Source organism: Cladophialophora yegresii (assembly GCF_000585515.1).
Source record: "Cladophialophora yegresii CBS 114405 chromosome Unknown aczIN-supercont1.6, whole genome shotgun sequence".
Taxonomy (NCBI): domain Eukaryota; kingdom Fungi; phylum Ascomycota; class Eurotiomycetes; order Chaetothyriales; family Herpotrichiellaceae; genus Cladophialophora; species Cladophialophora yegresii.
In genome coordinates this window covers 2,055,410-2,073,448 of record NW_006913050.1, presented here as the reverse complement: position 1 = coordinate 2,073,448, position 18,039 = coordinate 2,055,410, and the positions used below count along the sequence as shown (strand labels likewise).

At 53.9% G+C, this 18,039-nt stretch overlaps 11 protein-coding genes across 11 annotated transcripts; 5 read left to right on the top strand and 6 right to left on the bottom strand.

Annotated features, from left to right (window-relative positions):
- Nucleotides 1-9: 9 nt before the first annotated feature.
- Nucleotides 10-1,164, bottom strand: A1O7_08774 (uncharacterized protein; the record flags this gene model as incomplete). Its single annotated transcript, XM_007762763.1, has 1 exon — nucleotides 10-1,164. One exon carries the CDS (start codon nucleotides 1,162-1,164, stop codon nucleotides 10-12), a length of 1,155 nt encoding a protein of 384 aa, XP_007760953.1.
- A 962-nt stretch (nucleotides 1,165-2,126) lies between these two features.
- A1O7_08773 (ribonuclease P protein subunit POP4) lies at nucleotides 2,127-2,885 on the top strand (the record flags this gene model as incomplete). The annotated part of the gene is made up of 1 exon (XM_007762762.1): nucleotides 2,127-2,885. The coding sequence occupies one exon, from the start codon at nucleotides 2,127-2,129 to the stop codon at nucleotides 2,883-2,885; it is 759 nt and encodes a 252-aa protein (XP_007760952.1).
- Nucleotides 2,886-3,012: 127 nt separating this feature from the next.
- A1O7_08772 (uncharacterized protein) lies at nucleotides 3,013-3,963 on the bottom strand (the record flags this gene model as incomplete). The annotated part of the gene is made up of 1 exon (XM_007762761.1): nucleotides 3,013-3,963. One exon carries the CDS (start codon nucleotides 3,961-3,963, stop codon nucleotides 3,013-3,015), a length of 951 nt encoding a protein of 316 aa, XP_007760951.1.
- Nucleotides 3,964-4,849: 886 nt separating this feature from the next.
- Nucleotides 4,850-6,118, bottom strand: A1O7_08771 (elongator complex protein 4; the record flags this gene model as incomplete). Its single annotated transcript, XM_007762760.1, has 2 exons — nucleotides 4,850-5,568; nucleotides 5,677-6,118. The coding sequence occupies 2 exons, from the start codon at nucleotides 6,116-6,118 to the stop codon at nucleotides 4,850-4,852; spliced, it is 1,161 nt and encodes a 386-aa protein (XP_007760950.1).
- A 250-nt stretch (nucleotides 6,119-6,368) lies between these two features.
- On the top strand, nucleotides 6,369-6,849 carry A1O7_08770 (DNA-directed RNA polymerase I, II, and III subunit RPABC3; the record flags this gene model as incomplete). The annotated part of the gene is made up of 2 exons (XM_007762759.1): nucleotides 6,369-6,694; nucleotides 6,744-6,849. 2 exons carry the CDS (start codon nucleotides 6,369-6,371, stop codon nucleotides 6,847-6,849), a joined length of 432 nt encoding a protein of 143 aa, XP_007760949.1.
- A 97-nt stretch (nucleotides 6,850-6,946) lies between these two features.
- A1O7_08769 (uncharacterized protein) lies at nucleotides 6,947-7,958 on the bottom strand (the record flags this gene model as incomplete). The annotated part of the gene is made up of 2 exons (XM_007762758.1): nucleotides 6,947-7,868; nucleotides 7,915-7,958. 2 exons carry the CDS (start codon nucleotides 7,956-7,958, stop codon nucleotides 6,947-6,949), a joined length of 966 nt encoding a protein of 321 aa, XP_007760948.1.
- A 589-nt stretch (nucleotides 7,959-8,547) lies between these two features.
- On the top strand, nucleotides 8,548-9,123 carry A1O7_08768 (uncharacterized protein; the record flags this gene model as incomplete). Its single annotated transcript, XM_007762757.1, has 1 exon — nucleotides 8,548-9,123. One exon carries the CDS (start codon nucleotides 8,548-8,550, stop codon nucleotides 9,121-9,123), a length of 576 nt encoding a protein of 191 aa, XP_007760947.1.
- A 594-nt stretch (nucleotides 9,124-9,717) lies between these two features.
- Nucleotides 9,718-10,314, bottom strand: A1O7_08767 (uncharacterized protein; the record flags this gene model as incomplete). Its single annotated transcript, XM_007762756.1, has 1 exon — nucleotides 9,718-10,314. The coding sequence occupies one exon, from the start codon at nucleotides 10,312-10,314 to the stop codon at nucleotides 9,718-9,720; it is 597 nt and encodes a 198-aa protein (XP_007760946.1).
- A 1,086-nt stretch (nucleotides 10,315-11,400) lies between these two features.
- A1O7_08766 (aldehyde dehydrogenase) lies at nucleotides 11,401-12,954 on the bottom strand (the record flags this gene model as incomplete). Its single annotated transcript, XM_007762755.1, has 2 exons — nucleotides 11,401-12,725; nucleotides 12,789-12,954. The coding sequence occupies 2 exons, from the start codon at nucleotides 12,952-12,954 to the stop codon at nucleotides 11,401-11,403; spliced, it is 1,491 nt and encodes a 496-aa protein (XP_007760945.1).
- Nucleotides 12,955-16,854: 3,900 nt separating this feature from the next.
- A1O7_08765 (uncharacterized protein) lies at nucleotides 16,855-17,070 on the top strand (the record flags this gene model as incomplete). The annotated part of the gene is made up of 1 exon (XM_007762754.1): nucleotides 16,855-17,070. The coding sequence occupies one exon, from the start codon at nucleotides 16,855-16,857 to the stop codon at nucleotides 17,068-17,070; it is 216 nt and encodes a 71-aa protein (XP_007760944.1).
- A 2-nt stretch (nucleotides 17,071-17,072) lies between these two features.
- On the top strand, nucleotides 17,073-17,765 carry A1O7_08764 (uncharacterized protein; the record flags this gene model as incomplete). Its single annotated transcript, XM_007762753.1, has 1 exon — nucleotides 17,073-17,765. The coding sequence occupies one exon, from the start codon at nucleotides 17,073-17,075 to the stop codon at nucleotides 17,763-17,765; it is 693 nt and encodes a 230-aa protein (XP_007760943.1).
- Nucleotides 17,766-18,039: the final 274 nt, after the last annotated feature.

Here is an 18,039-nt window from a genome sequence, read left to right as displayed (position 1 = left end):
CAATCCCGGCTAATTACGCCGGAAGAAATACGTCAAGTTGTACAAGGTATCCGGGATAAGGTTGCGGTAGGCGTGTTTGGTAATGCTCATCGCGGTCTTGCCGGCGACGAAGACCCTCCTATGCAGAGGACGATTCAAATGCACGCCACCTCGACCACGGATACACTTGGCGAGCTCGTCCTCGGAAACGTCAAGTATCTTGGCCAGCTTGGACCGCATCTCGACTCCATCCTTGATCATGGGCGGATAGTGTTCGCACACTCTGCACACCAGCTCTGCCGAACTGATCCTGTAGTCCGGGAAGAGCGCCTTGCCACTTATGGGTGGCGCAGAGATGGAGAGCAGGGCATACACCTTATCTCTGACGTCCTGGCATTGCAAATGACTGAACTGCTCGATGTGGTCCATCAACGTTGTGGAAATCTGACGAATGTTCGTCGACAGGTGCCACGCTCGCCGTGGCTCATCGAATGTGTCGAATTTCCAAGACAGGTCACCGTGGTGGCCGCACAGTTCTGCGAACAGTCGGAGAGCACCCCAGTCGATGATGGCTCCGCCATAGTGAACAGAGATGGCTTGGGCGCTGACAATCTCCTGCACGATCCATGTTCGTGACCAGTACGGCTTTTCCGACATCTGCTGCGCCGCTGCCTTCTTTGACACGGTTGGGATACAGAAACTGGCGCCGAATGCCCACCACTTTCGTTTGGTAGCTTTTGCCAAGATCGTGTCACTGCCGTCGTCGACTTCGCCGAGCCAGACGAGAACGCGCTGTGCGCCGGAAAAGATCTTGCCCATGATGGACACCTGGGCGCCTTTTTCGTCGTTGTTCCTCTGATCGATGCATATGCCGTCGACCCACAGGTATCGATTGGTGGTCGTCTGGCGGAGTCGTTTCAGGCAATGGTACAGGTTTTTGCGGATGCGAAGTTTTCGCGAAGATTGCACGCTTTCTTCGCCTATTATGATTTCCTCTTCGTCGAGGGCATCGCCCCATGTGTACGAGATTGCTTCATAACCAGGGCAATACCCATCGAGCGAATAGGTGGCGAGCTTGAGTCGGATAGGAGCGTGTTTCGACTTAGCTGACACGAGTTCGATGAGTCTGATGTTCTTGGTGGAATGCCGTAGCGGCTGCCAGGTAAATTGTGGATTTTTAGCCATGCCGACTCAGAGGCTAGATGATAGTATCTGTGTTGCATAGTGAGAAGGCGGCATCTGGTCGACCACCTCGATGTAATTATGTGCATGCGTGTACAGGTTGCGGCTGAGATGACAGTGGTGGAATTCATAGTGATGGGAGCTATACTCGGCGATTCTGGCGAGGGAGGCCAGGTTCTCGACCTTTAGCTGCATGCATAATTGGGTGAAGTCCATTGCCTTTTCGCTTGCCACTTATTGTGTGTGCATGCAGCTGAGGGTCGAGACCTCATGGAGTAGACAGACGAATGCCGCCCATCGCAACTCGTGTCGACGGAGTGGAAGACCTGGACTTCGGCTGAGCCCGCTAATTCGTCGCCAATCGTTCTGATCTCGCCAGCGACCCGACCGATCGGGACTTCAGCGCTCAACTCGCCTCGTCGTCCCTGGCTTGGTGGCGCATTTCTGAACCCTGGGAACGCCAGGATCTCGTATCTCCATTTTCAGCCCGGCAACCTTTTACGGTCGCACTTCGACACCAATGCGAGTATTAAATAAGCATAACTAGGTCCAGATATGTAAAGCTCATGCGAACGAAATTCAAGGCTGCTATTTCGTCGTTAAGTCACGCTCGGCCCGGTGAGCCCATTCTCTTTTCCTGTAACGCCGAGAGTGACGTCGTCCGTCTCTAGGCTCCGCGCCGTTTTGCCCAAGAAAAAAAAGTAGTTGAACACCACGTCTTGAAGAAAGATCCAAGATTCCATCGCTGCGACCTATTCGCTGCGCACTGATGAAAGTTGCACGTCATGTCATATTATGTTTGCACGACTCGATGGCTGCCGCTCTGTAGCACGTCTCGCACTCGCATCATCCGCTGCGTAGGTACCTAGGTAGGCTAGGCACGTCCAGAGGACTTAGGATACTCATTCCTATTTACACAGACAAAAGTGTACGACGACGACAGCAGCGTCCTCAACACTGACACGATGACCTCCTCGCCCCGCCCTGCCAATTCCCCCACCACGACTCCCTCCCATCCCGCACACACGCTCCTCGCGCGCGCACACTCACCCGACACCGCGAGCCGCATCTTCGGCGACAAGATCAAGAACAAGCCCCTCCTCCTCAACCCGACGGCCTCGGCCGACAGGGACAAGCGCGCGCTTCGACGCCACGTCCGCCTGCGCAAGCAGGAATATTACTTGCGCAAGAGGAAACCCCGGCCGCTGAGCGCGAAAGAAAAGAGAGAGCTAGGCGTGTTCGAGCTGAAGAAGGAGGAAGTGAGCTACAGGCTGTATGAGGGCCTCCATCGGATGTGGGTGGACTATATGCTCGAGGTGCTGGGGTATATGAAGGATGGGCAGGTGGTGCAGCAGAGTCTCCGGAAGACAGTGACGCCCCAAGGCGGCGGCCCGTTGTTGGCGAGCGCGGACTTTCATGGCGCACAGCTCGAGGTGGTCCGGTGTGCGGACGCGGGGAGGGTGGGGACAAGTGGGATTGTGATTCGGGACACAAAGTTCACGTTTGTGCTTGTTACGGCCAAGGACGAGGTGAGGGTGGTGCCGAAGAAGAATACGGTGTTTCGGTATGAGATTCCTTTGCCTGAGGTTGCTGGCGAGGTGCGGGAGGGAGGCGAAAGGCAGGGCCGAAGCTTGGTGTTTGAACTACATGGGAACCAGTTCGAGTTCAGGCCGGCGGACCGGGCGAATCGCAAGTTCAAATGGAAGGTCACGGACTACTTGTGAGGGAAGCTCGATTGCTGGAACTCCAACACCGAATTCTTATTACACCTCGAGGGCTGTTGGCAATTGGTACGCATGTCCGAGGTCGGCATATGCACTACAATGCCCTGCTCGCTGGCTCAGTGGCTCGTTACATGGCCGCCCATTCGACGCTAAAAGTCCTGACACCGTCCCCTGCTGGGTTGGCACCACCTAGCAAGAACCCTTTCTTTACGCCGGTACCCAGCCTACCGCCGCCGACGATATCCATGAGATCGACCTCTTCATCCCATTCCGTGCCGATGGCAAGGAAATGAGAGTGAAAGCGGAGGGGGTCGCCCGGATAAACGGTGTATTGACACCCGAAACGAAGGCCGGGCGTCATGAAGAAGCCCTTGTCATGGAGATGTCTGTAGAGAGGGTAGCTTCGAGGAAGATTGTCGATCGTCGATGTAGGCGTGGACAGAGGGGGAGGGAGTAGTAATCGGGAGGTTGCAGGAGTGACTCGATAGACGTTTGACGTCGCGGTGAGAGGCAACACTTTGACGGGAGACACATCTTGAACGACCGCTTCTTCGTCCGCTGCTGCTTGGACCTCTTCCGGGCCGCCCTCCGGTGCGACAGCTTCGTCAAAGTCAAGCAGGTCATATACTGGTGCTGCTTGGGTAGACCGCGACGCATGAGCCGATTTCTTAGCTTGTTTCTCAAGACCACGCCTCTTGGACTCCATCTTCTCCTGGTCCTTAGCTTGCTTAACGTGATTAGATTGCTTCTCTATCCGTGCGAGGTAATCAGCCCTTCGAGCTTTATCCCTCGACCGCACAGCTTGGGCATGCGCTCGAGCGTCGTCCACAATAACTGCTACGTTTCGTTCGACAAGTAGCTGGGCCTCCTCTGGCATGATCTCGATAGGCACACCAAGAAACACATTCTGAGATGGAGCTATGGGAAGGGTGCCGAGGGCGGTGCCACATATTCGATGCTCTCGGCGAAGCCAAGTCACTACTTTGACGTCGAAAAGGAGGTATCTGCCTCCGACCAGTGAAACGGCCACTGGCAAGTCAGGCGAAAAATCAAAGCCCGGATCTGAGGAGGCATTCATCGCCCCAGCGGTGATTGGCCTGGAATATCGGCAGTTAGCGACGGTTCCCGCTGTTTTACTGAGTAGTCAAATCAATGGCGATACTGAGGGATCATATATTGACATGAGTTTCTTTTCAATCACATGGCTTCCGAAGAGGCTTTTCAGGGGATTGACAGATATAAACATTGTTCTAATCATGCAAGGCAGATTGCGAGGGTAGAAGTGAAGGAATCGACTCACCAAATTGGACCGAGGGTCCGTCTTGAGGTTGGCAAGAATGCTATAGCATAGTCCCTACGTTCCAAAGACGTGTGATTGATGAGTCGGGGCTCGAAGGCCTGCTTCAAGCGGTGTAGCGGCGTCTACATGATTTGGTCTCTGTTGGAAGGTGAACAAGAAAAAGTGAGTCGGAAGGTGAGAATGCAAAATTCACTTGGCGTGCCTGACAGGAATGGTCCGCCTGCCGAACGAGCGTGGGCAGGCAAAGTCATATTCTGTCAGACACGAAACCAGGCCAAAGCCAAAGCTCAACCTCGTCTCTGACATTCAGCCTCGTCCATGCGTAATCACTGGCTGCCCTTCCACCATGGGGATTCTTCTACTCCTGTCCTTACTCCTCTTTATTCCACTGCTCTTCTTTCTGGGTAAGCCTTGGCGACGAGTCTCTTCTAGTGTATGCTAATGAGGCACAATAGCTTTCCTTGCTCTGTCATCCTGTTTGGGTGACAGATTTCGTGGCCGAGTTTCTGGCTCTGCTGCCCGCCACGGATCTTACGACTCTACGTACTTCCGGACCATGACTAATCCTGGGCCTTCCTCCTCCGAGCACATCGAGCTGGAGACTATGCTCAACAAGCACGGATGGCACTCAGAGGACGAGATGTGATGGCTCCTCATGAGACCTTCAAAATTCCACGTCAGATCTCTTAGTTGATTTGTCCGAATCTGCTCTCTGCTGAGCATCTGTGTCGCCTTCGACGGGCGGCAGGTTGAATGGGTTGATGGTGAACTTTCTCCGGCTGAGAGTGAAGGTCCAGTCATTCTCAGACGTGCCAACCCCACTGCCACGGTCGTGCAGCATTGGTAGACGATGAACTTGCAGTAGTCCTTGGGGTGGCTCGTCGGATGTGCCGGAGGGACCACGAGTGACGTTCATATCACCCTCAGCGGAGTGTGGGAAAGGGGCAAGCTCAAGAATGCCGTCGTGCAGGTGTTCCATCCATATGACGAGTCCAGAAGACCTAGGATACAGTGATAGCGGAAGTGACATCATCATGGTCAGGCGGTCCGGGAATGCGGCGAAGAGAGCACGGATGCCGTGCATGAATTGGAGGATGTACTGTGGTTGACTTGCCCATGGGGGATAAAGGGCTGGTGATAGCATCGAAGGAATGACTATGCGGTGGACTATGTTTGGCGCTGAGCTTGAGACAGATGCTTTCAGCTGGTCAAGGACGGCCGTGAACGGTGACTGCGTCGGATTGGCACCTAAGGGAGCGAAGGTCAATTTGGACGAAGCTGGGTGGATAAGCCTCTTGGTAAGATCGAAAGTATGGCAGAACGCAATGGATGCTCTCTGGCCCGCTGTCCCGCTCTGGGGGATTCCCGAGGCCTGGGATCGTTCTGCAGCGAGAAAAAGAAAAGGTCAGTGTCGGTAAGGATATGGATGAGACGGGTTCGGAGCGAATTGGATTGGGGATCTAGCTATGCTACAAGGACGAACATGCCCACCTCTTGATGACGGACTTGCCCCAAATTGGCCTAAGCTTTCGTATCTCCATGCAATCTTCATCTTCTCGGTCTCCACTGGCGTGTCTCTCTTTTCGCTCTCGCCCACCACGCCTGGCAATTCTCGACCCCAGTGTTCGGGCAATGCAATGACTTGGACATGGTGACCCTGCAATAGACCTTCAGCAGCATAGAACCTCAAGAGCGCGCCGGCATAGTCCGTCGTGCCGCTCTCTTCAATTAATAATGAGCATCCAAGAGCGAGGCCGGAATGTCCTGCTAATAGCGCATCGAGGCTGGCGGTACCGGTCGATGTGGTTAACCGTCCATCAACGGGCGATGGCCGCACTCCGGGCAGTTGAACATGGAATTTGCTGGAGGTTTGCGGAGAGGCGTCTGACCGTGTCGAGCCTGAGAGGCCTACATTGCGCTTGCGAAAGGACATTGAGTTGCCACATCCGGACCGTGTGGGTGACGTGTGAAATGCTGGATTGCAGAGAGTGGACAGTGGCTTCAAGACATGATTCATTTTCGTTTGCGCAGGTTTGCCGCAAGTTCTGCCGTACATGCTTCACCGTACATATATTTTCAACAAGGAAATTCTTTCGAAGGACGCGACCTTGATCTCTACTGCTTTGCGCCAACTCTCCTGCGGTCTGCTCGTGTACCACGCCCGTGTCAGACACATCGCCAAAATGTCCGAAAACATACTCTTCGAAAACAGCTTCAAAATCACAGACATCAATAGCGCAAAATATGACAGAGTCTCCCGCATCAAGGCCTACAGCGAAGGCTCCCAGGATATTCTTCTTACTCTCGATGTCAACACCGAACTCTACCCTCTGAACGTCGACGACCGCATGACAGTCGCGTTGGCTGTTTCTCTGAACCTCGACGGAAGCAAAGACGACGGAAAAGGGTGGAGAGAAGTGGGCAGAGGCGAGCAGACCTTGGCCGACGAGTTTGACTATGTCTGCCATGGAAAGATCTACAGGTTCGAAGAAGGCAGCGGAGACAATATGTGGGTGGCATGGGATCACGTTGACGACAGCAAGACTGACTCTGCATAGCAAGGTTTACGTCTCCTTCGGCGGCCTACTTCTGTATATGGACGGTCCCTACACCCTTCTCAACGCGCTGAGGATTGACCATGTCTATCTCCTCATGAAGAAATAAGCGGCTCGATATTGAGCTTGCGGCAAATGTCTTGTTGGGGGGGCACAAAAAGTCCATTGAGCGAAGGCGTTGGAGGATCTTGCTTTCTCACACAAAATTAGGCCGTCGGGAATTCCAACTTTCTATGCAGTCTTGTGACGATCTCGATATAGTCGGGCTCGTTCGCCGCCGTCAGGATCCCGTGTCGTACGAAAAATTCCAGCAGCAGGTGAGCACAATTTGGCTTAAACCGACCTTCGGCCATGGCTCTCTGAACCTCTTCCACGGTCAGCAGCTGGAAATCGATTGCCTCATCGTCGCCGGGCTTCGGTATCGCATCTGGAGGCATCTTCAAGTCGTAGATGTATTGGCACTCCGGTTGACAGAGCCCCGTCTCTCCGCCCGCTCTCGAATCTCGGACATGGAAATATGTCAACGTCCCGCAAGCCTGCGCTGTGCGCACAAGATCCTCCGGCAGTGATGCTTCCTCCTCGCACTCTCTAACCAGACACTCGAAGGGCTTTTCTCCAGTGCTCAGACCTCCAGCGACGGTGTTGTCCATCATGCCGGGATATGTCTGTTTGGTCAAAGCCCGTCGAGGCGCCCAAATCTTCATACCCTCGTCAGTCTCCACATACCCGGTCATGTGTACACCATAAGTCACGACTCCGAAGAGTGGCGTGGCCGACCTTTCCATGCTCAGCAGGAGTTCTCTGTTGGGACCATATATCGGGTATCGCTCGTCCCGCCAGCCAGAGAGGACACCAAAGATGCGCTGTTCTCGGACGTGTTGCAGATATTCCGCTAGAATGTCATTGCGCTTGTCGAAATTTGTCACTGGTGCTGCGTTTTCGTCTCGCGGCTGGAAGATCAAGCGTCTGTTCAATTCGTCGAGCCTCCAATGTTGAGTGAGCGGGAATTTCTCAGCAACAGCCGGCGTCATATATCCCAGGCATGCTTCACAGCCTTCTAAGTAGAAGTGGTAGTAGTCATTCCAGAGTGCCTTGAACTTTTCAGGATCCTGTGAGTGGTATGGAAAGCTGCGCGATCAGTCTTGGCCACACCGGATGTTCGAACTTGACTCACTTGTCGCATTCGGTGACCAGGTCCAAATTCGACTTGGGGGCCATCTTAGCCAAGGGAGTCAGAGATGGCCTTACGCCCAAGCACTACCTAGTATCTTCGTAGTCGCGTGGGGAATGCAATTCTCGATGGTTACTCGAAGCTCAAAAAGGGCAGATTTATCCCTCAGTCCGAGGTATTGATACTTTTTCTGTCTCAGTACCGAGTTCTGGTGGTACTAATTGCCGCCGGCCATTTGTCTCTTAGCGCACGTCAGTCCTTCGGTCTCTGCATTCAGCCGCAACTGTGATCGTCGAGGGTCCGCCTTACCGTACATATGATCTTGTCGTATTCCAGAACCACCACCTGACTTCTGGGTCTGGGTCCTCGAGCATATGTCACCGGCGCACGGCACGAATCTAAGCATGCAGACAATACCCTGAAGGACCATGACCACAATTCCATGCGTTCTGCTCTATTCATGACCATGCCTTTTGCTTTCTCCGTTGACGAAACCGTTCATACTGTAACATCAACAAGCATCCCATCCACCGCTCTATACAACCAACTACATTCCCCTCCTTATTCCTGGTGCCCCTCCTTCCTCCAAGATCAAAGTCGACCGTCGGCGGTCCGTCCCACTGCATTCCAAGCACAATGTTCGGCGTCTTCATCCCAACCCGCCCCGTCATCCCCGAGATGTTGACCGTCGGCCCCGGCCAATTCGCCGTCTCCTTCCCGGCGTCACCTCCCTTCCACAACGTCGGCGTCTTCTTACACCCCGGTAGCCCCCTCCCCCCGGACACAGCAGCCGGGGTATACATGCAACTGCCCGGCTCGCAGGACTTCCGGTTTTTGGGCGCCCTCGCCAACGAGAAGCCCTCGGCCTTGTTCCGCGTCAATTTGCCCGCCACGCCCACGGGGGACGTCGTCAACCTGGGGGTGTCGATCGAGCCTGTGCAGAACATCCAGGCGCAGATGGCGCAACTTCAGCAACAGGGGACCCAATCACCGACTTCCAACAACACAGTAGCAGCGGCCAAACGACAACCCGACACGAGGGTCCTGGCGCAACGAATCATCAAGAATGCGTTCAACTTCCTCGCTAGTTTCGCGGGGAATACGGCCAACGGGATCGAAGTCGTGCCGTTGAAGAGTTTCCAGGATTGGTGGGCCAAGTTTGAGAGGAAGGTGCAGGTTGATCCGGGCTTTCTCGAGAGGGATGAGGATTGAAGTGGAAGTGCTAGGGAGTTCACCGAGTAAGGGGCAGTGGATTGGGTGTAACGCTTGAAAATGTGGACGTGGATGTAAATGAGTGAGTATGTGGTTGCGGTTGCGAGGGCGAAAAGTCAAGCGCAACAGGCAAGAGGTTTGATTCACTGCATGTGGATGATGCGATGATGCGGGCTAGAAGTCAACAGCAACAGGTTTGATTCACTACATGTTATTGCAGCCGTGGCTGTCAAGGCAAGCTAAGACAGGTCGGACAGAGAATATGTACCTAGGTAGGTAGATGATTGTGTTGCAGTACACGGGAACCGACAGTATCGGAGATACAGGCACCGCCGCAATCTTCACGTATAGGACTACCGCGCATCGACCTGCGGCCAGGTACGACCGCATCTCGACAGCCGTCACCGCCATGACAGAGTAGGGCGGAACAGAGCAGATGCATACTCAACACCACGGAAGCTCAAAGGATGGGATGTACAGATTCTAAGAGTACATACCGTGTATCACTACTTAAAATCAGTCTATTGGGAGCTCGCTAGCATGACTGGACCCCCAGGACAAACAAACTCTATCATGCGCAAGTTCGGGTCCCCATTACCAATTCATCGACAAAATCTCCTGCTTGGACCAATGCTTGCGCATGTTCTCTGCGCCCAGCATCTTCACTTCGTCGTCCAGATGCGCCCACAGAACCTCTCCGAACGTATCCATGACGGCCTTCAACTCCGGTAGTCGGAACTCCTTCTCCCCAGTCCTACAACTACCCAAGTACTCCTCCAGCTTCTCGAGCCCCTCGTGGATGGCCTCATGCTGCGATATTAAATGGTCCTTAGGAGCGAACGCGGGCATCCGCTCCGCCAGCTCGGGAAAAATATGTTGCTCCTCGATGGTGTGGTGGATCGTCAGGGCATGGCAGAGGTGCAGACCCTGGGAGATGAAAGCACGCAGGGACATGCCGGCGGGGCGGGAGCCGGTCTCGCATGTCCTGTACAGCAGGTTCCAGGTGTAGCGGAAGTGGTTGTGGTAGGCTTCCATCATGACGGCCAGCCTGTTGTACGTCCGGAAGTCCTGGGTGGACAGTTTGGGCAGCGTCGGTTCGGCGTTGGACTTCTCGGCCAGTGTCTCAGCTGCTGCGGCGGATGCCTTTTGCTCAGTGGCGGCGTCTTCTGGGAGGGGAGATGTGGACGCCATGTCTGTAGAGGTGGGGAGCGAGGAGATGTGCTTTGCGTGCTCGATGTTCGATTGAAAAGCTCCCTCGACGGAGTAGGATGACTGATGTTGTCCGGGTGACGAAGTCGAGGCTGACAATAGCGGAATCTCTTGGATTCGATTCCCCCACTGAAAGACCCCTGCACTGAAAGTCCGGACGGGAACTCTTGTTTTCAACGCTTGGAGGCTCTTGGTGGCGTTCAATCGTGCGCCTGGTGTCGACAGGGTGAAGGCAATCGCAATCGCAAGCGCTAGCATCAAGGTACTGAAAAATGGCAATGTCCCACGTCTCATATGATATATCCTTTTGCGTTGGTCAATCGTCCCCTCTGAGGCCCAGAGGGAGAATTTTTCGGTCTTTATGGGCGTTTTGTGGATGATCGCCCCTCAGAAGGAATGGTCCAAGGCAGAATTTGAGCGTGAGATCTCCGAGCAAAGTCGGCTTTCAGCATTGTATAGTAAGCATGATGAACCCGGAAGGGAGACAGTGCGAGGCGAGTCTGGAACAGTATGGAATGACAGGCAGCAAAAAAAGCAGGGAAGATAATGATATCAAGTCTGCACGTTTGCCATCCGATATTGTATGGAGCAAGGACGGAGATGCACTGAGGTCTGCAGCCAATGAGCAGCGGGCTATTCCATATGCGGTTGACCCCAGCCAATGAAGGCAGGATTAAGTGGTTAGTGTCATGTGACCTTCGGCATTTCTCGGTCGACATCTTCCGCCGTCGTCAACGCCACGACACTGGGAGCGTCCGTGTCGACACAAAGTAGGTATTCATTACATTGGTGTTTCTTCGACTCGTTCCACAAACAATAGCTCGCATCAAGCGGACGGGACAGACACTTTCTTTTGCAATCGTCGTTTCTCGTTTGACATTTACACGCGCACACTACCTAACAATATGCATGGTATTATCCGGTAGCGCCAGTGTCCTGCATAGCCCAGACGCTCATCGAGGCAGAACACTGCAAAGGCTTTTGGTCATCCCACTATAGCTGGTCTCCGTGCTCTTCGTTTCCGTGCTTTCATTTCGGACCATTACCACCACCAACGCTCTATGTCATTTATCCGAAGAGAGCACCGCCGAGCCGGACACGGACGGACTTGATCTGGGTGTAGTTGGCAAGGGCATACTTGCCGAGCTCGCGGCCAATACCAGACTCCTTGAAGCCACCGAACGGCACCTGGTAGCTGATCATGTTGTAGTTGTTGACCCAGACGGTACCAGCCTTGAGGGAGTTGGCAACACGGATGGCTGTGTTGAGGTTCTGGGTGTGCACGGCAGCAGCAAGACCGTAGGTGGTCTCGTTACCGGACTTGATGACCTCCTCCTCGGTCTCAAACTTGCTGATCGAGCAAACAGGTCCGAAGATCTCCTCTTGCATGATCTTCATGTCCTCGCTGACGTTCGAGAAGATGGTCGGCTGGATGAAGTAGCCTTCATTACCGTGGCGCTCGCCACCAGTCTCGACCTTGGCGCCAGCCTCCTTGCCGGACTGGATGTAGTTCATGATTCGGTCGAACTGAAGTTTGCTGACTTGAGGGCCTTGGAAGGTGTCGGCCTTGAACGGGTCGCCGACAACGTTCTTGGAAGTCCGCTCCTTGAACGCCTGGATGAACTTGTCGTAGATGCCGGACTGGACGTAGATGCGGGAGCCGGCGCAGCAGCACTGGCCGTGGTTGAAGAAGATGCCGAAGTTGACCCACGAGATGGCGTCCTCAATGTTTGCGTCGTTGAAGACGATGTTGGGTGACTTGCCGCCGAGCTCAAGGGTGACCTTCTTCAAGTTGGACTTGGCAGCGGCTTGGAGAATGGTTCGGCCAACGACGGTCGAGCCGGTGAAGGCGACCTTGTCAATGTCCATATGGGAGGCAATGGCGGCACCAGCGGTCTTGCCAAAGCCAGAGATGATGTTGACGACACCAGCTGGGAAACCGGCCTTCTCGACGAGGGTGGCAGCGAATAGACCAGATAGAGGAGTCTGCTCAGCGGTCTTCAAGACAACGGTGTTACCGGTAGCCAAAGCAGGACCGATCTTCCATGACCACATGAGAAGAGGGAAATTCCAGGGGATGATCTGACCGCAGACACCGACGGCTTCGTGTCTCGTGTAGTTGAAGCTCTCTGGGTCTGTGTCGATGGTCTTGCCGTGGATCTTGTCTGCCCATCCGCCGTAATATCTGAGGCAGCCAGAGGAGAGCTGAACATCAACCTTGGCCATTGAGAGGGCCTTGCCATTGTCCAGGGACTCGATAGCAGCAAGGGTATCCGAGTACTCATCGAAGAGGTCCGCGAGTTTCGTCAGCATCTGACCTCGGACTGAGGGGATGGTCTGAGCCCAGACGCCATTGAAGGCTTTGCGGGCAGCCTTCACGGCAATATCGACATCTTAAGGCGTTCGAAGTCAGTACGAAGCTTATGAACAGTACGCGCGTTCTCCACAACACTCACCCTCGGGACCGGCCTCGTGGACAGCGACGATGGGCTTCTCGTTTGTGGGATTGATAGTCTCGAAGGTCTTGCCCTCGACACCCTTCACCCACTTGCCGTCAATGTACAAGCCAAGGGGTTGCTCGTAGGTGACGCTTGGTGTCTCGATCTTCTGTGTCAAGGACATCTTGTTGGTATTTTCTGAGGTAAGTTTTGAAGCTAGAATGGGGTATCACAAAAGCAGAGAAGTCACAGACTTTGAAACAGACAAGAAGGAAAGGAGAGCAGGCGATCAACCGAGGACAGCAAAGACTCTATTTGAAATACTCAGGCGCGGGGAAGGGTCAGCTCTGCGAAGGAAAGTGATATCCACAACAGAGCTTTTCGCAATCCTATAGACCGAGTCAGTCGCGCTAGGATTGGAGTCATGATCCACTAATCCAGAGCTCGTCCGGCCGAAAGTGAGAGGAGTGCGAGGAGTGGTTGGAGGGCGCTCGGATTCCGTCAGAGAACCTAACTGCGGGGTTTACGAGGCAGGGTCAGGCAACGGGCCATTGATTCTCACTGGATCAAAGGTGATCCTGACGGTTAGAGATGGAGGTCCAAGGGTCGAAAGCGACTTTGTTGCTCTACGATCGGGGAAGGCGATTGGCTGTGCGGCAAGACTAGGCTGGAGAAGCAGCCGTGGCAAGACCTCGAAAGAGGGGTTTGGACGTGTCGAGATTCTGTCTACGATTACTATGCCGCAATTGTTTAAAGTCAGATCTCACCGAGCGAAGCCTAGCCGAGCACTACTGTCTGCTTTACGGAGAACCGCAGAAGGCTGCGACAGCGACTTTCCAGATTTCGCAAATCCGTACGAATACGGACCGGCAAATACAAACTCTCGGAGCCTGGCGTCGAGGAGAGAACGAGATCTCTGGTGACCGTGCAGGAACAGTTCGAGCTCGAGTATTCGACGCTAGTGCTCTGGATAAAGGGTAGACACGGATAGGGTCGTGAGTCGGTTGTAGGGAGATGTACTGTGTAGCTCGATGCGATTCTCTCCCGTACATTCCCTGTAGAACCAGGGAGATATTCCTCCGCATAACCAAGATACTTGTGATTACCTATTCTCCAGTTTATAGTTGAGGGTCAGAATAAGCATCAGTTTTACCGGTAACTCGCCTCTACCTTGTACCAGGGGTGAGGTGATGCTACTGTATTCTCATGGGAAAGCGAGCCATGGAGGGGCAAAACAACAACAAACGAAAACGAGGGGCAGGCACGCGCAAGCCCGCGGAGCTCCCTGCCTGTGGCGTCAAACCGCCGCAGTCCAGAGCTGATTCCGCCAATGAAGCTTGTCCATATCTCCTAGACTGACGGGGAAAAGGGGTGTGACGTCCATAATTCCGCTGCAGGGAGTCCATGGGAGCGGATAGGTTTCCGGCAGAAGAAAGAGGGAGCGAGCTCCAAGACTCTGATTTTCGACCCCCGACTCACCTGTGAGACAGTGTTATACCCCACACTTGATGATGCGGGCCCGCACAGTCAGCACTCGTAGCTCGTAGATTCGGTACGGACGAAGTCGGACTACCATCACCGGAGCGGTGCTTATCGCGAACGACTAGACAAGGCTGTTGAGCTCGCTGAGCCCCTGAGCGTGGAAGTACCGAAGCAGCACTCCAGCTTTACCAGTTACAGTACCTTATCCCCGTTATGTATGGAGGCGGAGTATCCCGGTGCACAATAGACCGAGTAGTGCCGCGGCACAAGAGGTCACGTGTTAAAAATTATCTATATTAGTTTGCGGACACCAAAATTTGATTGACTGTTACGGTCCAAAAGTAAGGAGGTTGCCTTGAGCTTGTGAGCGTCGCTTCACACTCCCACTTGTTCAGTTGTGCCTTGCTCGGAATTTCGGGTCGTTCTTCTACTCGTGTGTGTAAACCACGATGCTAGGGAACGTTAAGCAATGGAAATTACACTTGAGGGAAGCGATTCTGCAGAGACGTTTCCACCCGGAGTTGGCGGCGTGAGATTACACACTGGCAAGATATGCGAAGTTTCAGGCTCGATGTGGGTGATCAACTTTTTGTTTTTCCATGTAGCTGTAGATGTTTGGTTTTGGTGGTTCGAATCATGTTGACTTTTTGTGTCCTGTATGGAGTAACTTGCATTTATCCGCTAAAGCTGTGTGCCAAGACGAAAATCTAAGAGCCTTCCCGCATTAGACCACATAAAATGATGACTTCCGGCCACGACTGTTACTGCCACACCTACACAATACCTCGTCGCCATCGCATGCGCTATCGCCGACGGCTGGAAACGCACGCCTCCATGACCGCAAATGCCCGTACATTTCTCGGCATCCTCAAAACGCCATTCCACATGTGGCACTCGGTCATGATAAGTTAAGAGGTCCAATAATCCAGCACAAAGTGCTAGGATATCTGGTCTTTTGGGGCGATCCCCAGAGAACTGTGGACCTCTCCTGACACATCTGCTGCGACAACCCCTTGCGCGGAGCCGTTGTACACACTCTACGACTGCAATTTGCAATGCGTGAGCGACTGCTCTAGTGATACTGGATGACTGAGACCGAGACATTCCTGTTCCCGACACGATCTTGTACCAGAGTCTGCCAACCCCTTCGATACGCTTGGAGGTGTCCACCTTTGTCAACCAGGCATCCGTGATAGCCGCTCCTGGCGTCAACTTTCCACCAGCTCGTTCTCTTCGATACTCTCTACTTGTTGACGCTGACAGCTACTTGTTCTGTCAGATCTTTATCCTCTGGCTCTGGCCATGGCTGCCAGCCTTGGTTGGGCTAATGACGACGGCTGCGCAACATAGAGCGGAGATCAACTCCTCCCCCTTCATCTTTCGGCTGTTCTGATGATGGTAGAGCATGGTTTTTCCACATTGCGTCACGAAGACAGCCAAACTCACGTCTATTTCCTTGCCTGCTGTCTGTCGCTAATGGTCTGATCATGATCTCCGTCCCAGCACCCGAGAATAGGCTCACTGTTTAGCTCGGCGCAACGCGAAGGCCAACTGAGGACCGATCGAAGGTTCATCTTTTTTCTAGACTTTCAAAAGTCAAAGTCAGGAGTTGATCATGTCCGCCATGGACGGAGTCTCCGTGCTATGGACACGTCTTTGAGTATTCTGTCGGGGAACCACAACGACGAAGGCAATGAATCATTGCTAGCATTCTGGGCATAGTGAATCTTGGCCAAGGTGAGGAATAAGACCTGGAGATATCCAGCAAAATTCCGGAGCTGTTGAGGTTGGTAAATGGGCGCATGTCAGGAAGAGCCCCACAGTCCCTTGGTGATCGCCCAGAGACTGATAATCCGAGCAGTTCACACCGGATTTCAGACCTCTTAACTCTTATATGGTTGTCCGAGCCCCGCTGTTTGTGACAGCGGACTTCCGCAAGAAGCAGCCCTGGATACAGAAAAGGAAGTATTTTTTTCTCAGAGTTCACATGACAGCTTCAAGCAGCCCGGTATCTATCGCTACATAGGTACTCTATGAAGCATATAGGTAAGCGTCACCATCGAGGATGACGTTTGTTCAACGTCTCAGGCATTGTGAGTTAAGTATCCTTGTTTCAGCAAGCCCATCCGTCTCATCGCTTAGTCCCTGCTGGCTTGTGCCTTTCCGCCCTTTTCAAACGTGCCCGACAAGGTGCAGGTATTGGAACTGTGCAAATACCGATACATTGCAAGATCCAAGCTTGAGGGAGCCGATTGGTGCCTGAATGAGGCAACTCCAAGCCGTACGCTCACGTGACTAAATCAAATTTAGAGCCGCCGAGTCAGCCGCAGCTGAACGCTTGGAGCATTTTGGACACAGCCACTCAGCTAGCCACATCGGCCGGGACCCGAGCAGTCATCAGATATTGTCACCGGGTGCGCCGCAGCCCGGTCTCTTCATCTGACTTCACCACTTCTCTTGACGCCCTTACCACTATACAGCACACGCTGCGCTCGTCTACGATCATCCACATCCGAACACACTACGCGTATCACCCCAGGCATGGTCATCCTAGGGGGTCTCGAACTCGTTGCAGCAGGTTATCTGCTGAAAGAACTGCACAATGACGGCAAGGAGGAGGAAGAGAGGGAGCTTGAGCGGCGAAGAAGACGGCGCCATCATTCTCGCGAAGACCACCATCGACCCCATCGGCACGATGGCTCGCCTCCACACCGCCCGAGCCGCCCGCCGCAGCAACAACTCCTTCCCCCTCAACAGGGTCCCGCGCGACCGTATAGTGCACCCCCACCACAGAACAGACCCCAAATATTACCGGTAGCCATGGCAGCCACTGCTGCGTCAATGTGGCCTCGTCCTCAGCAAGGTCCGCCGCCTCCGCCCCAACCACGGCCGCCGCAGAGCTATCCCACGTGGCCGCAAGGACCGCCTCAGCAGCAACAGATGATGCAACAGCGCCCGCCTCAACCGCAGCCACAATGGCAAAACGGGCCTCCTCCACCAAATGGACAGACCAACTTCGTCCCGCCGCCGCTGCAACGACCACAAACGAACTCCTTTTACCCTCCACCAGGCGTACACGTCGACATGAAAACAGGCAAAATCCAGCACGACATGCTCCCTCCGGAAATGCCCCGCGATGCAAAGAAAGGTGGGGAAGCAAGAGAATACTACGAAGGCGGCCGACAAGAATCTCATCCGCGGCAGCGCGAAAATTCAACTCCTTTGCAACAACAACAACAACAACAACAACAGCCGAAGCCGCAGTATCCTCAACCTTATGGCGCAGAGCAGGGTCCGCATAGGTACTCCCAGCTGCAGATCAATGTCACCCCTGCGCGTCACACAATTCCGATGATTCCGCAAGGGTATGCAGAGTTGGACTCTGAGACGCCGGGGCGGTACAGGCCGTATGCGGATGACAAGGCCGGGAGAGGGAACCTGAATTCCTCCTCCAGGCGGTATGGCGATGAGGATATGGACTTGAGGTCGCCGCCGCCTGCGTATCGGGAGTGATTGGGAATCACGTCTCGATCGCCCTCGGATCGGAAGCAAACGACCCCTCAATGACTCTTTGGTTTCCTACCCGCTGCCGAAAATTTCAGACATGAGCAGTGACGGGACATACGCGACGATGAGATTTAGGACAGAATCTGTGGGCATAATGAGATATAGGAGCTTTGACCACTAGCTGGCCTCGTAGGTCAAGGGTGTCCTTGTTGCAACTTCGTGGAATTTAGTAGACTACATTTCACAGTATGGGCACCCCCACAGCATTGAACAGTAATTG